General features: G+C 52.5%; 4 protein-coding genes across 4 annotated transcripts; 2 read left to right on the top strand and 2 right to left on the bottom strand.

The window, feature by feature from the left end:
- Positions 1-911: 911 nt before the first annotated feature.
- T310_3588 (SIR2 family histone deacetylase) lies at positions 912-2,226 on the top strand (the record flags this gene model as incomplete). The annotated part of the gene is made up of 2 exons (XM_013473540.1): positions 912-1,034; positions 1,111-2,226. 2 exons carry the CDS (start codon positions 912-914, stop codon positions 2,224-2,226), a joined length of 1,239 nt encoding a protein of 412 aa, XP_013328994.1.
- Positions 2,227-3,078: 852 nt separating this feature from the next.
- Positions 3,079-3,730, bottom strand: T310_3587 (uncharacterized protein; the record flags this gene model as incomplete). The annotated part of the gene is made up of 3 exons (XM_013473539.1): positions 3,079-3,221; positions 3,299-3,541; positions 3,685-3,730. 3 exons carry the CDS (start codon positions 3,728-3,730, stop codon positions 3,079-3,081), a joined length of 432 nt encoding a protein of 143 aa, XP_013328993.1.
- Positions 3,731-6,706: 2,976 nt separating this feature from the next.
- T310_3586 (Ammonium transporter MeaA) lies at positions 6,707-8,548 on the top strand (the record flags this gene model as incomplete). The annotated part of the gene is made up of 4 exons (XM_013473538.1): positions 6,707-6,821; positions 6,882-7,213; positions 7,263-7,854; positions 7,911-8,548. The coding sequence occupies 4 exons, from the start codon at positions 6,707-6,709 to the stop codon at positions 8,546-8,548; spliced, it is 1,677 nt and encodes a 558-aa protein (XP_013328992.1).
- Positions 8,549-10,224: 1,676 nt separating this feature from the next.
- Positions 10,225-13,560, bottom strand: T310_3585 (Calcium-transporting ATPase; the record flags this gene model as incomplete). The annotated part of the gene is made up of 3 exons (XM_013473537.1): positions 10,225-10,799; positions 10,859-13,364; positions 13,456-13,560. The coding sequence occupies 3 exons, from the start codon at positions 13,558-13,560 to the stop codon at positions 10,225-10,227; spliced, it is 3,186 nt and encodes a 1,061-aa protein (XP_013328991.1).
- Positions 13,561-14,359: the final 799 nt, after the last annotated feature.

Raw genomic sequence — 14,359 nt, 5'->3', positions numbered from 1 at the left:
GCAGTGACATCTGCTCATCGGAACGGCCCATTCGACTATCAATAGGTCTACAAGAGGAGTTAGAGTACCAGGCTGACAGACTATCAAACAATTGATCTCACCAGAAATACTACCGGTTTCTGAATCGGCCTTGCAACGCTTCTCGTACTCAACAGTCGAATACCTCCGTCCTGGAGAGATATTGCCGCCAAGAGACAAGCTCTCGAAGTCCTAGGGTAGATGACCTCTCTGCGAGGTGGCGACTCCATATGGAACGTGTTAATAATGAATGCTGGTAAAGTCTTAAAACCAGCAACTCGTGCTGGCATATTGTGTGGTCAGAGAATACGGAACCCGTCTGGTATCATCACAGCCGATGTTCTGACAGGAGTACTCCGTACACAGTTCTGCCTGTGGTATTGAAGCTTGAATAACATTACAACAATCCCAGAAGGGAGGCAACTGGGATAAACAAAAATTGGGGAAAAGGAAAAGGAAAAAAAATACAAGAAATAGAAAAGCTAACGCTGAGTCTCTAGGTTCACTAACAGGAAACTTGCTCTCTACCCACCATTGACTGTATGCTTTCATTACTTTACCTATTCTTTTCACTTACTTGCAAAAGAGCAAGAAATAATGCGAAGACATGTTCTGTTGTATAGATTCACGTGCTGATATGGTCGATCATGCGCTTTACTGTATTGGGAATGGGCTGCGGAGAACGTGCAGACTGACGTATTTCTCCGCCGTCTCCAGTTTCTGGAAAAAGCATGCCCACATTCCACCCATAGTCGCATTATTAGCTCCCTATCGATCGTTATTTGCTTGCCACCGTGTCGAGAACTATCTCTTTTCTCTTACGCTTCTTCAATATAGGTCGCCGTCGCCGTCCCAGACATTCGCGGCCGAAACCTGGCCGTCCCCGGACGAACATGGGGAACGAAGTCTCCACGCCGGTGGATGAGAATACCCCTCCCCGCGTGCTGGAGCGCCGGGATGTGGAGTCTCTCGCCAAATATATACTAGAGAGAGACGTACGGAGGATTGTTGTCATGGTAGGACTCCCACATTCCTTGTCGGAAATGATTCGATCGCGTGTTGTATTTGATTGATATACTAAAAACCTAAAAGATCGGAGCCGGCGTCAGCACCTCTGCCGGCATACCTGATTTCCGGTCGCCAGATACAGGCATCTACTCCAATTTGGCGCATCTCGATCTCCCAGAGCCGGAAGCGGTGTTTGACATCAGCTTTTTCCGCAGCAACCCACGGCCGTTCTATGCTCTCGCTCGCGAACTTTACCCCGGGCGGTATCGCCCGACCATTGCGCATTCATTCATCCGACTGCTCCACGACAAGGGGCGCTTGCTGAAGCTCTTTACCCAGAACATCGACTGTCTTGAACGGGAGGCTGGCCTGCCCGGAGAGATGATCGTGGACGCCCATGGGAGCTTCGCGTCGCAGCACTGTATCGACTGCAAGAGTCATTACCCGGATGATCTGATGAAACAGGCAGTGGAGAAAGGTGAGGTGCCTCACTGCCTGACGCCACAGTGCAATGGTCTCGTGAAACCGGACATCGTCTTCTTTGGCGAGGCCCTCCCTGAAGAGTTCTTCCGTAATCGCCACCTCCCTGCGAGGGCGGATCTGTGCATCGTCATGGGCACGAGTCTGACAGTCCAGCCATTCGCGAGCCTGCCAGGACTCTGTCAGGAAGAAACGCCTCGCCTGCTCATCAACATGGAGCGGGTTGGTGATCTCGGATCTCGACCGGACGATGTTCTGCTCCTGGGCGACTGTGATGCCGGGGTGCGAAAATTGGCCAAGGCCCTTGGCTGGCTGGAGGAGCTGGAAGCTGTCTGGGAGGAGACTAATCCGGACAAGAAAGTGCGGGAGGAAGAGGCTGCCCCATTGCAGACTCGAGACGAGAAGTTGAAGTCAGAGGTGGACCGTCTGACCGAAGAGGTTGATCGAACGCTGAGCTTGTCGAACGCTCATCAGGAGCGGGTGCGCCAGCAACTGGCCAAACAGGATGCCAAGCGCCAGGCTGTTGAGGAGGCCGAAGCTGAAGAGACTAGCCGGGGAACGTGCGGTGTAGTCTCTGCAGGCGAAGAGCCGACGACGGGAGAGCCTGCAGTGAAGGGTGAAGAAGAAGAAAACAAGACCCTCCGAACTGTACAAGAGGGAGACCGCGGAGGAGGACTGGATCATGTATTTCCGCATCTAGAAAAGAAATCATCTCTGTAGAGCGTAGAATGTAGATGGCAGAGGATGTAGACGGCAGAGGAATGATATTTGTTTTACGTAGTGGAATCTGTACTTTTCACGCAACATAGTAACTGTCCGCTGTTGAAATTCCTCAAGTCCGGAATAGATGAGATGACAGATCATATTCATTTGCTTGGCATTGAACAATGTATATTGTATATCTATAGGCTAAAAAAGAAAGTAGATTATAGTCCTAGATTCCTCCCGAAAAAAAAAAGAACTATGATAAGACAATCAACCCAAGTATTGACGATTACCTAACAGACCTATGTAGCTAGGCAAAAGTAAAACAATTGGGACGCAATGGAATTATTCCGCTTTGATGGGTAATAATAATCCAGGTCCAGATTCTGGATTCTAGATTTATCTATCTATCTATCTATCATCCACGTTTCCTTTCCGAGTAGGTACTCTACTCTGTATATTGCTAATCCGTGTTATTAATTAAATGCATACTTGCGAGACTATTACTACAACTAGCTGTGGGTTGGAAGTGTATATATAATGTCTTCGAATTGAATTGTTCTTGTGGGGATTGTGCAAGTCTTGATTGATAGATACCTTTTTTTTCTTTTTCATTGTTGTATTAGCGGTGGGGTGGTGTTGTCTTCTCTCTCGCTCTCTCCTCTTCTACAATACAGACAGACACGATAATAATGGAACTCGTGACGCATCCGCTTACTTTGTCTTTGATCGAGTTGGAAGAGCGCAAGCGAAAGCAGACGCGGAATTTCACTTCCACAGTTCCTCCTGAGAATGGATAGGAAGTAGCTACTATCAGCCGCACTCGAACCACGTTGGTGATCGTGATCCTCACTGGCATCAATTTTCTCAACACCATGGGCTCCGGCATCCCCAGACCTCATGCTCAGCGAGAGTCTCCTGTTCTGGCCCGCGTCCGTGTACGCGCTGGCGGCCGGGTGCACGCTGCTGGTCTTTGGCTCGCTCGCCGACGTGGTGGGCGACAAGCGCATCTGCCTGGCCGGTAGTACCGTGTACACACCTTTCTGACGCTGGGATGCGGTTTGGCCCAGACGGCCGTCCAGCTAACCGTCTTTCGGACCCTGCTTGGGCTGGCCATCGCCATGTGCCTGCCGGCGGCCGTCAGCTTGATGACGAGGAGGTGTCCGTCGGGCTTGAGACGTAACATTGGCTTCGCGTCCGTGGGCAAGAGACAGCCGCTGGGTTACGCCGTCGGCCTGGTCCTCGGAGGAGTCTCTGTCGACACCATCGGTTGGCGGTTCGGCTACTATATCAGCGCGATGCTGAATGGCGTCCTCTCTGTCACTGCTGTCTAAGCTTGCCGAGGATAGCCATTTCATCCTCAGAAGAATCCGGCATCATTTTCACCCCATGGTACAAGGAAGTTGCGAAAATTGACTGGGTCGGCGTGGTTCTCATTAGCACGTCCTTGGCTTTGCTCTCCTATGTCCTTACGTATGCATATAGCACCTTGGAGGCGATTTCCAGCTGCAGGTGCCATGCTGTTGTCTGCTAACTTGGATCTGACAGAGAATTCATTTCTCGACTGCTTGAGTCCGATGAAGTTGATCACTGATGAGGTTAGTTTTGGGTTGGCATCTCCGTGCGCTCTGTGAGACTCTCCATCAAGACTTGGTGGTACCTTGTACAGTGAAGTCCATGTAGTACCGTGCCCAGTCGGGTACCAACAGCTAGGTAGGTACTACCGAACGACATGTGCGTCTATTAATATCATTGACATTCGTACGTTTTTGGACATGACGTGGTGGACTGTGTAACAACAGAGAAAAAGAGAGAGCTCGCATGCCATTGTTTTTTTTCTTTTTTACTGAAACGGACAATGGCATTCAGTGGTATGCGTGCTTCCGTTCTTGTTCGGTAGTTGGCGGTCGGCATGCCGGACGGAAGTCATGCCGAGATCTGGGAAAGCGCAATTACCTGCGTCCTGATTGGTCAGGAGGCCGTCACCTCTTGGCCTCTACCGATCGGTTCTTCGAGGACGGCGTGCTGCAGGAATTCTTGTCCTGTATCAGCCTGATGCTAATCGAGGGCTACTGCGGAGTACTCCGTATTTTGACCGGGTGTACTCCGTACGACTTGCACGAAAATGGATACTGTTCTCCGCAGTGGACGCGGTAGTCCTTCCTACCTAGGGAGCTGCTTGCAGGTGGCCCCTGGGCCCTGCCGATATCGTCCCTGAAACGCCCGAAGGCGTGCGGATAAGACAGAAGCTGGAGGCTCGGCTCTGGGGAAGCCGTGGATGCTTATCAGCAGGAGCAGCAATTTGTAAAGGCATTTCGCAGCCGTGTGAATAATGGTTGGGATCCGGCCAATCAGCGCGCCGGAAAAGGCTCTTATCTGCGGCCAATGGCCATGCGACCCTGCAACACGGATGACAAAGGCGCTAGTCCCGATGCGGCGACGGGGCGTGCAGCCAAGCCTGCAGGCGCCCCACCGCACCCGGTGGCTGCAGGGGCTTTATCTACAGCCAATCGCCGCGTTCTGCGGACAACAGCTTTTGTCCAATTGCTACTGCTCCGGCGATAACGAACTGCCCAGAACGTCTGGGAGATTGCCGCTGCTGCTGGACAGAGATAACCGCCAGGCACTGTCGTCCTGTGCTGGTCAGCCAGACTGAGAGACAGAGATAGCGACCGGGATATGTGTCGTGGTGTAGCATCCAGCCCTGATAGCAGTGGGTAGATAGCAGTGCTGCTGCTGCATATGTAAAGGCGCGGACGCCCGCCAAGCTCGAGACGGCCAGCTCTTCTGGTTCTGAGAGAGCGTGATGGACGAGAAACCGGGCGATTGAGTGTGAGGACAATCGCACAGCCCTGGGACGCTGCATGGCCGGTCATGGCGTCCGACCGGTCCTGCTCTCCGGACGTCTCGACAGCGCTGCAAGATGGTTACAGCGAGATTTCCTTCCAGCCCGCGTCGGTGTCTTTTTTGCTCCTGCTGTGTGGTCATTGTGTGTTGGAATTGGTTTCCTCGTCCAGCTGAGTGGCCTGAATTCCCTCCATGGTTTTTCATTCGTGTAAAGGGGTTGCTCCAAAGGGGCAGCTTCTGACCAAACATGTCTTTGGCTTCATGTTGGTGGCACCTTATATTTCTGTGTTTCTATATGTTCTGTTCTCCGAACGAATTTTTTCTTTTTGGCGGCCGTGAATTTATGATTATCCGCCGTTTCCCTGGTGAACGAAAACAGCCTGCCCTGCGGTCTTGGCGGCGCCGGAAGACGTGACGCTAAGACTTTTTCCTCAGCGGAGCCCTGGATCGACGCTCGAGTCCGATCCTGCTCCGACCTGAGGCAGAAAAAAAAGTTCAGGCGTTTTGCCACGCCCGAAAGCCCGCGGCCGACGGGCTGGGTTTGTCTCAGCCCGGTGGTGATGATGTTGACAGTGACGGCCGATGATGCTTCCTTTTAGCCCTCGATTTCTGCTGGTCACCAGGGCGTGGGGTTTCCTCCCTCGATTCTCTCTCAATCGACGGCCTGCATTCTCTGTCTCGTTCATTTCGCTTGGGCCTGCTCGGCTGCTCGTGTCCCACTCCCACACTACGCTTTCCCCGGCGTGACGACCCCCGTCTTCTTATCAGCTGCTTACGAAGTAGGTCGATCCAGTCAATTCTCGCTCGTCTCCTTCAGGCTCCGGGTAATTTCTGCCCAACCAGTAATCGCCGACCAGATTCGGGCGGTCTCAGCAGAAGCTTCTTTTTTTTTTCCTTTCTCCCCTGTCCCCCCTTAGCTGAGGTGGTTTCGTGGCTTTCGTGACTTTTGTCTCCCCTTCCACCAGTGACAGGGTCATCATTGAGCACACAGCTCGTCTCTTACGGCCTTCTGCGTCTCCTCTCGCCGGCCACTGTCGCGTGAGTCCATTGCCGTGAGCTGGGTCCGCGGGAGCCGTGAGCAGATCCGCCGTGTCTCGCATCCCGGCGTGGATGGTCCCTGTCGCGGCTCCAGATCCCCACTCGATCGAAGCGCCTTTTCGCCGGTGGTTTGCCGCCCGTTGCGCCTCGCGCTTGGATCGGCTTAGCTGGTGGGCTCCGGCCGGTCTTGTCTATCTCTGCAAGCTTTCTTGACTCGTTCCCATTGCAAACGCAAATCTGCGAGTGCTTCCGCGTCCTCGCGGCCGTCCCGTATCGCCCCGGCCCACCCCAGGGCTTCCAGAATATATACATTGCTCGCCCTCGGCCTCCACAGTCCATTCCATTGCTCCGTCCCCCAACTGGCTCCTGACAGTCATTCTCTCCAGACTGCGGCTGGAGACGTGATTGAAGGGCGCCTCCTGCTCTGCTGGTTGCTGCAAGTCTTGTTTCCTCTGTTTCGATTGTGATACCCTTGTTGTCGTATAGCGTCATCTGCCCGCTGCCGTTTTCCTGCCTGCGTCATCTTGCTCTCACGTGCCCAGCAGCTTCCCTCCGAAGAATAACATAGAACAAGAAAAAAAAAAGGCAGAGACATTACATCATTCCAGCCATGTCGTCGTTTGCTGGCCAGGCGCCCTATGCGCCTGACTATGCCTCGTACAACTGGACGGGCGCTCCCTCCAATTTCGCTCTGGCGACTAACCAGGATCTCGGTGGTAATTCGCGTACGTGCTACCAGACGTCTTGGGCGAGGAAGCCAAAATAGCTGACTGGAATGGAAATAGACACGGAGAACCTGAACAAATGGTATCAGTCGGGCGACCAGGCCTACATCATCGTGGCCTCTGCCATGGTCCTGGTCATGGTTCCTGGCCTAGGCTTCCTCTACTCCGGTCTGGCCCGCCGAAAATCCGCCTTGAGCATGATCTGGGCATGTATGGGCTCTCTGTCTGTCGTGACGTTTCAGTGGTACTTCTGGGGTTACTCCCTAGCCTTCTCGCCAACCGCAACAAATGGCTTTATCGGAGACCTGCGCTACTTCGGCCTGATGAATACGCTGGGTGCCCCCAGCCCCGGTTCTCCTCTGATCCCAGGCTTGCTCTATGCCTTTTATCAGGTCCGTCGTTTCTCCTCTTCCTGCTATTTCCTCATCTGACCCTTCCCAGATGCAATTCTGCGCCGTCACCGCCGCCATTGTCATGGGCGCCGTTGCTGAACGAGGTCGTCTCCTACCCGCCATGGTGTTCACTTTCATCTGGGCCACAATCGTCTACTGTCCTCTGGCCTGCTGGGCCTGGAATGTCAATGGTTGGGGGTACAAATACGGGGTCATGGACTACGCAGGAGGTGGCCCTGTCGAGATCGGTTCCGGTCTGTCGGCTCTCGCGTATTCGATGGTTCTGGGTCGTCGCCAGGAACGGATGATGCTGAACTTCCGCCCGCACAACGTGTCGCTGATCCTGCTGGGCACCGTCTTCCTGTGGTTCGGATGGTTGGGTTTCAACGGTGGCTCCGCCTTCGGTGCCAATTTGCGCGCGACCATGGCATGCTGGAACTCGAACTTGGCGGCTGCTTTTGCGGCTATTGCATGGGTAATCCTTGACTGGAGATTGGCCAGAAAGTGGTCGATGGTCGGTTGGTGTTCGGGCACCATCTCTGGTCTGGTAGCTGCAACGCCGGCGTCTGGCTTTATCACCCCTTGGGGAAGCGTTGTGCTGGGCGTTGTTACGGGAATCGTGTGCAACTACGCCACTAAAGGTATGACTAACATTTTTAGACGAAAAGAAGGACGACCTGATTGACCCGTTTTACAGTGAAATACTGGATCCGGATTGATGACTCGATGGATGTGTTCGCTGAACACGGTGTTGCCGGAATCATCGGATTGATTTTCAACGCCCTTTTCGGTACGGACGCTATTGTCGGCCTCGACGGTGTCAACGTTGGTGCGGAGAATCCGACCACTGGAACGAAGGTCGGTGGATGGCTCATCCACAACTACCGTCAGCTGTACATCCAAATTGCCTACATCGTTGCTACCTGCGGCTATGCGTTCGTCATGTCTGCAATCATTGCGTACGGAATTAACATGGTCCCCGGCTTGAAGCTGAGGGCGTCTGAGGAAGCAGAATTACTGGGTATGGACGATGACCAGTTGGGCGAGTTCGCCTATGATTACGTGGAAGTCCGGAGAGATTACTTGGCCTGGACGCCGCAGAAGTCGTCCCAGCTGGAGGACGGCCACGAGATCCCCCACGCGGATCGGTACGGCATTGGAGCCCACAGTGAGATGCTGGAGGGCCATACTCCGGAAGAAGCCTGCAAGCAGAGCGACGAAGATGACGAAAGCAACGGCCAGCCAGCCGAAACGACAGCGTCCCGACCAGCGGCAGAGCAGCACTCGGCAAGTGAACGCACCAAGACCTTGGTGGACCAAGAGAAAACCGCCTAGGCGGCTCTTGAACTGTCGACAAGTCCTTATTTCTTGCTGGGCGTGTTTTATTTTCTCTTTTCGGGCAGGGAGTTTCTGTGGCTTGATTAAGCTGGATGGCACCTCTGTTCTGCTATTGACCCCCTTTATCATCCTTTACCTCGGCAGGCACGACCTCTATCACCATTTCCTCCTTTCTCCTCCTCCTCCTCCTCCTCCTCCTCTTCCTCCGCCTCCTTCCTCGCTTCCTCCATTGACCCGATACCCTTCACCCTTTTCCCTTCACCTCTACCTCTTCCTCTTACCTCCCGTTATCCTTGTTATCCCTCATCACCGCCACCTCTTATCATTACCCATCATCCATGTTCTCCGATTGATCTGGCCTATTTTTTTCCCGGGATTACCCTTTGTTTTTTTTTTTCTTCTTTCGATCTGTACCTTTTTTTTTCCTTTTTCTTTTAGACTTGTAATCTTTCATCATCGGGATCGTTCGTGATGTTGCATGTCTGTCTACGGGCTCAATTAAAAAACGTGGGTGGGTTTGCGACATGGGATTATGGTTTTGTTTGTTTGCTTGTTTCTAATCTTTTTTTTCCCTCTTCTGTATGTACATAGACCAGGGATGACGATGATACCGCTCAACCAGGGGATCAGGATCGATCAGGTAGGAAACAAATCATATTCTATTAAAATTAGATTTTTTTTTCTTCAAATTTCATTCAACACTTCAATACAGGTATAAAAAAACGAATGATTTGTCGGCGCTAGAAGGCAAGAGTGAGAGAGATCATCTAATCCATCATCGAAGAAAAATAATAATCGAATTTCTATCCTGGTCCCAGTCCTACTAGACTCCTATTATTAGTTATATTCAGATTCGATTCTATGCATGCATGCATGCATGCCATTGTCCGACAAGCGCCCTTGTATCATTGATCAACTAAGTACCTGGGCATTTCTTATGTATGCGCAGCCTCCTGTCAACGACTCAACAACCTGTGCTTTGCCACTCCACGCCCCTCCACAGAAAAAGCATTAGGGGCAGGGTACAGTACCTATGTAGCTGCCAAGTTCAACTATCTATGTGAGTGCTGATTTTAGAATGAATCTGAGTTTTTTTTTTGGACTGTGCTGACAACAATGTGTCAGGGATTGTAAGTAAGTGTATGTGTACTGTGCGCCTCTTTTTTTTTTCTTGTGCTATGCTTAAACGCAGGCAAAAGGGCAGGCAAAAAGGATTGAAATAACATGAAATAACTGAAATAACTGAAAAAAACCTGAAAAAACCTGAAAAACATGAAAAAACATGAAAAGGTGAAATAATGTGAAATAACATGAAATAATGTGAAAAAAGGTAGAAAAAAAAAACGACCTGGCCTGAGAGGATATGGTGTGGTATGATATGGTATGACAACGTGATGATGGTATATGGGAATATGATAGATGTTATTGTCTATGTCATGTTAGGAGGACAAAAAGAAGAAGAATGGGTACAAAAAAAATTTATAGATTTATATATATGCCACATGAAAGCTAGAAAGCAGACCCTTCCTTTATTTAAACAGAATGGGGGTAGCCAGTCAAGTCGGAGATATCCAGCCAGAGAAAACACGAAATAGACAAATATTTATCCAGAGGCAAAGGTAAATAATACTCAACAGAGGTCATTCGTCTATGTCATCATAACAACACCACAATCAAACATTAACACTGTAACCAGGACCAACTGCCTGGCGCCGCTTAACTGCATTGAGATACTTTCTCCCCTCGTCGACCCAGAAGACCGTGCTTGAAATGCATACCAGTTTGAACAGGTCCCTCAAGCCGAGGGCCTCGGTCTGGAAGATGGACTGCAGGAACGGGAGGTAGATGACGCACGCCTGGCCCATCAGGGAGCCCAGCACTGCGTAGTTGAACATCTTGTTCCCGAAAAGGGGCAGTTCCCCTCGCAGAACGGACTTGCCCTCGCTGCGGCACGTCAATGCGTTGAACATGTCGAAAAGCACAAAGCAGGTAAAAGTCATGGTCGTGTCGTGAGCTGTAACGATGCGCGAGCGCTTGCCGGGATTGTCAACGTCATCAACATCGCCCATCTCGTGGACGTAAACCAACAAAGTGCCAAGCATGATGAGCAGCGCCGACGTGAGCACCCGCTGGATGAGCGGCTTGGTGAGGACTCGAGCCGTCTTCGGGCGCGGAGGACGGGTCATGACGGAGGGATCGACCGGCTCGACACCCAGCGATTGCGCGGGCGGACCGTCCATAAGGATGTCTGTTCATTATCGTGATTAGTGAACATGTAGTAAACAGAAACACTCAGTGATCACCTACTGATCCACAAAATCTGCATGGCGTTGAGCGGATTCTTGAATCCCAGAATAGTGCTCAGCAAAACCAAGCTCAGAGCTGCCACACTGGTGCTAAGCTGGAAAGTGATAAAGTTCTGAATGTTGTAGAAAATGCCCTTCCCCTGCTCAATCGCTCTCAGGATCGTCGAGAAGTCGTCATCCGTCAAAATCATATCGGCGGCCTCTTTCGCAACGTCGGTGCCCAGCTTGCCCATTGAAATTCCAATATCCGCTTTCTTCAAAGCAGGAGCATCGTTCACCCCGTCTCCAGTCATGGCCACAACGTCTCCACGTGACTGGAAAGCACGCACAATCTTCATCTTGTGCTCTGGACTGGTGCGGGCAAAGATGGTAATTGTCGAGATCGCCTCTGCAAGCTCACCCATGCTCATGCGATCAATCTGGTCTCCTCGAAGGACAGAATGTCCTTCCGGTGAGTCGTTGACAGGCATACCCAGTTTCCTTGCAATTGCTACCGCTGTGGATTCTGCATCACCAGTGATCATAACCACCTTCACACCGCCAGCCATGAGCCGTCGGATGGACTTGTGGACGTCCTTTCGTGGAGGATCGTTCATGCCAACTAGCCCAGCGAAAACTAGACCGCTGAATCGGCTGTCATCCTCAGTCTGACCTAGCATCCCAGGGGGCGTAGAACCTCGGCTCCCCACTCTCCGATGACTCCTGCCCGATTCCCTTACTGGTCCGCTAGCAAACGCGAGGACTCGGAGTCCTTCTGATGCCATTTGCTCAGCTGCCTGTCTGGCAGCCTTCCGCCTGGGCTCATCTAGAATCACTTCGCGACCATCTTTGGTCAAGTAAGTGTCACACCGAATAAGCACCTGTTCCAAAGCACCCTTGATGTACGCCATATCGCTGCCTCCTTGTGAAAAGGAAGAGTCACCCGACATGCCTCCACCGATGATGACACCCATCCATTTCCTCTCCGAGCTGAACGGGGTTTCCGCAACGCGAGCACTGATCCGATCCCGGACGTCGTCCTCTCCAAAAGCATCGAGGAGGTCCAGGATGGCAACGTCAGTGGGTTGCCCAACCCATCTGCTTTTGGACTCGGAGGAGCTATCAGCAGTCGACGAAAGCACAGCGGCAGAGGAGGCGCTCGCAGGAGAGTTGGCGTGGACACGCGACAGCCGTGCATTGTTCGCAATGTTGCCCACCCGGAGGATTTTTCGTGCAGCAGGACTCGGGGTCAGTGAAGCAATATCGCTATGGACTTCGAAAGGCTCGGGACAGTCAAAATGCCACATCTTGGTGACCGTCATGTGATTCATCGTTAGTGTGCCAGTCTTATCACTGCACACGACATTGACTGAGCCCAAAGTCTCGACACTCGGCAGTCTCCTCATGATGGCTCCTCTCTTCGCCATGCGGAGGACACCCAGGGCGAGAGTGACAGTGACGATGATGGGAAGACCCTCTGGGATAGCAGCGACTGCCAGAGACACGCCAATTGTGAACATCTCCAGTATCTTCCGCCCTTGCAAGAGCCCAATGACAACAATTAAACCAATTACCCCAAAGGAAACATAGCTCAGCTCCTGGCCTAGTCGATCCATGGAGAGCTGGAGTGGAGTTCGAGGGCTCTCAATCTCCTGTAGTGAGGCAGAGATGCTACCAAACTCCGTGTTGGGACCGGTAGCAATCACAATGCCCTGCCCATAACCGGAACGCACCAAGGTCCCCATGAAGGCGATGTTGTGCTGCTCGTTCAAGCGGACATCCGCTCCTACGGTGCCCGCTGCCGACGTTTCATACAGCGGTGACTCGGGAGGAGTGATCTCTTTTTTGGCAGAGAGAGGTTGCCCCCGTAAGGCTTCTGAGTACTTCACGACTGGCTCATTCTCTCCTGTCAAGTTCGATTCGTCGATGGACAAATCTGTGGCTGCAGTGATCCGGATATCGGCAGGAATCCGGTCACCTGTAGAAAACAAGACTAAGTCGCCCGGGACCAATTGGCTTGCAGGCACCGTGGTCGCAGCTTTGAGGGCAGCTGAAACGGGGGTCAGGCTGCCTTGTCTCAAATCCTGCATCTCATACTCGTTGGCTGCAGTTGCGCTCCTGGTCGTTTTGTAATCATTGCCGTTCTCGGCAGCGACATTGCGAATCAAATGTGCGTAATGGGGAACAAGGCGGTTCAACGCTTCGAGCGACTTTTCGGACCGGTATTCCTGAACAAATCCTACTGTGACCACGATGGTCACGGCAAGGGTGATGCTTACGGCATCATCGTAATTGCCCATGAAAAAGGAGATCCCAGCAGACGCCAACAGAAGCAAGATCAGTGTTTCCTTGAATTGTTTCAAGAATCGCAGCCACAATGGCTCCGGGTCCTCGTGCGGGAGCTCATTGGGGCCATCTCGCAACAGTCGGGCTTCAGCCTCAGCTGGAGAGAGGCCATGGGTGAGGGAGGTATTCAGGCGCTCAGCGACCTGTTGTGGCTCGAGGAGGGAGTAGGCAGAGGTGATGGACTAGAACCAGTCAGCACCACAGCGTGCCACAATATCAGACCGCCCATGGGCTCAACGCAGCAGCTCAAAACTAGTAGGGGTCGCGACTTACCGAAGAGGTGTGATTGCGGAGGGTCGAGGGCACTGGAGATGTGGACTGCGGTCTTGAAATGTGCGCCTTGTGCAGAGGAAGCGTCGGAGTCGCTGACCTTGTCATTTCTCAAGCTCTGGGGAAAAACCCGGAGCTGTCAATTCACGCCAAAAACTGGATCATGCCGAGAGGGACGATAACGGGATTGGCAACAGGCCGCGGTCAAAGGCAAGCTGGCTCCAACATCAATTAATTGATAAGGTGTGGATCTAGGAGCGGTGGTATAGATGGTTCACAAGCAGCAGACGCAAACCTGGGATCAGGAACAACCGTAGTCACCCGCATGCGCCTCTCCAAAAAGGACAAGAAAGGGAAAACACGTAGGGACTCGATTGCAACAATTAAAATTCAAGGGCTTCGATCTAGCGCAGGAAGTACACCTAAGTTCGGAGTCTGGCCCATCCCGTTTCGGCGGACCACGACAGGCGCCCTTTGGGTTTAGCTTGGGACGCGTTGTCGTGCCCTCGCGGCCGGTGGCAGTGCCTGCCTTTCCGGGACTAGCCCCGGATATTTGTTCTCCCAACTTCGAGCTGTCACCTGACCAGTGTTGTGCCTGATCCCTCAGGAACCAATCGTGATCCGGTCCATTATGTAATGTCAACGCTGACAGTGCACGTGACCCCAGCCACGCATTCCCATGCCAACCGTTCCCCGAGAAGAACAAAAAGAGGCTGGGAATCCGCCCCGACTCTCGCCTTCCTCTTCCGCCCAACGCGCTTCTCGCACGTTTCTCTTTCGCGACCACCCCCTCTCGATCATTCTCTTTTTTGGTACCAGGGTCTCTGCCGTCGTGTGACCCCACACCCTGCAGAGACGCAACGTCTTGTTTGCGCTCTCTTTCAGGATAATATCTGGTCGCGCAAGC

The sequence above is a fragment of the Rasamsonia emersonii genome (assembly GCF_000968595.1).
Source record: "Rasamsonia emersonii CBS 393.64 chromosome Unknown ctg1118621760073, whole genome shotgun sequence".
Classification (NCBI taxonomy): domain Eukaryota; kingdom Fungi; phylum Ascomycota; class Eurotiomycetes; order Eurotiales; family Trichocomaceae; genus Rasamsonia; species Rasamsonia emersonii.
Note: the sequence above shows the minus strand (reverse complement) of the source record. Positions and strands in the feature narration are given on the sequence as shown.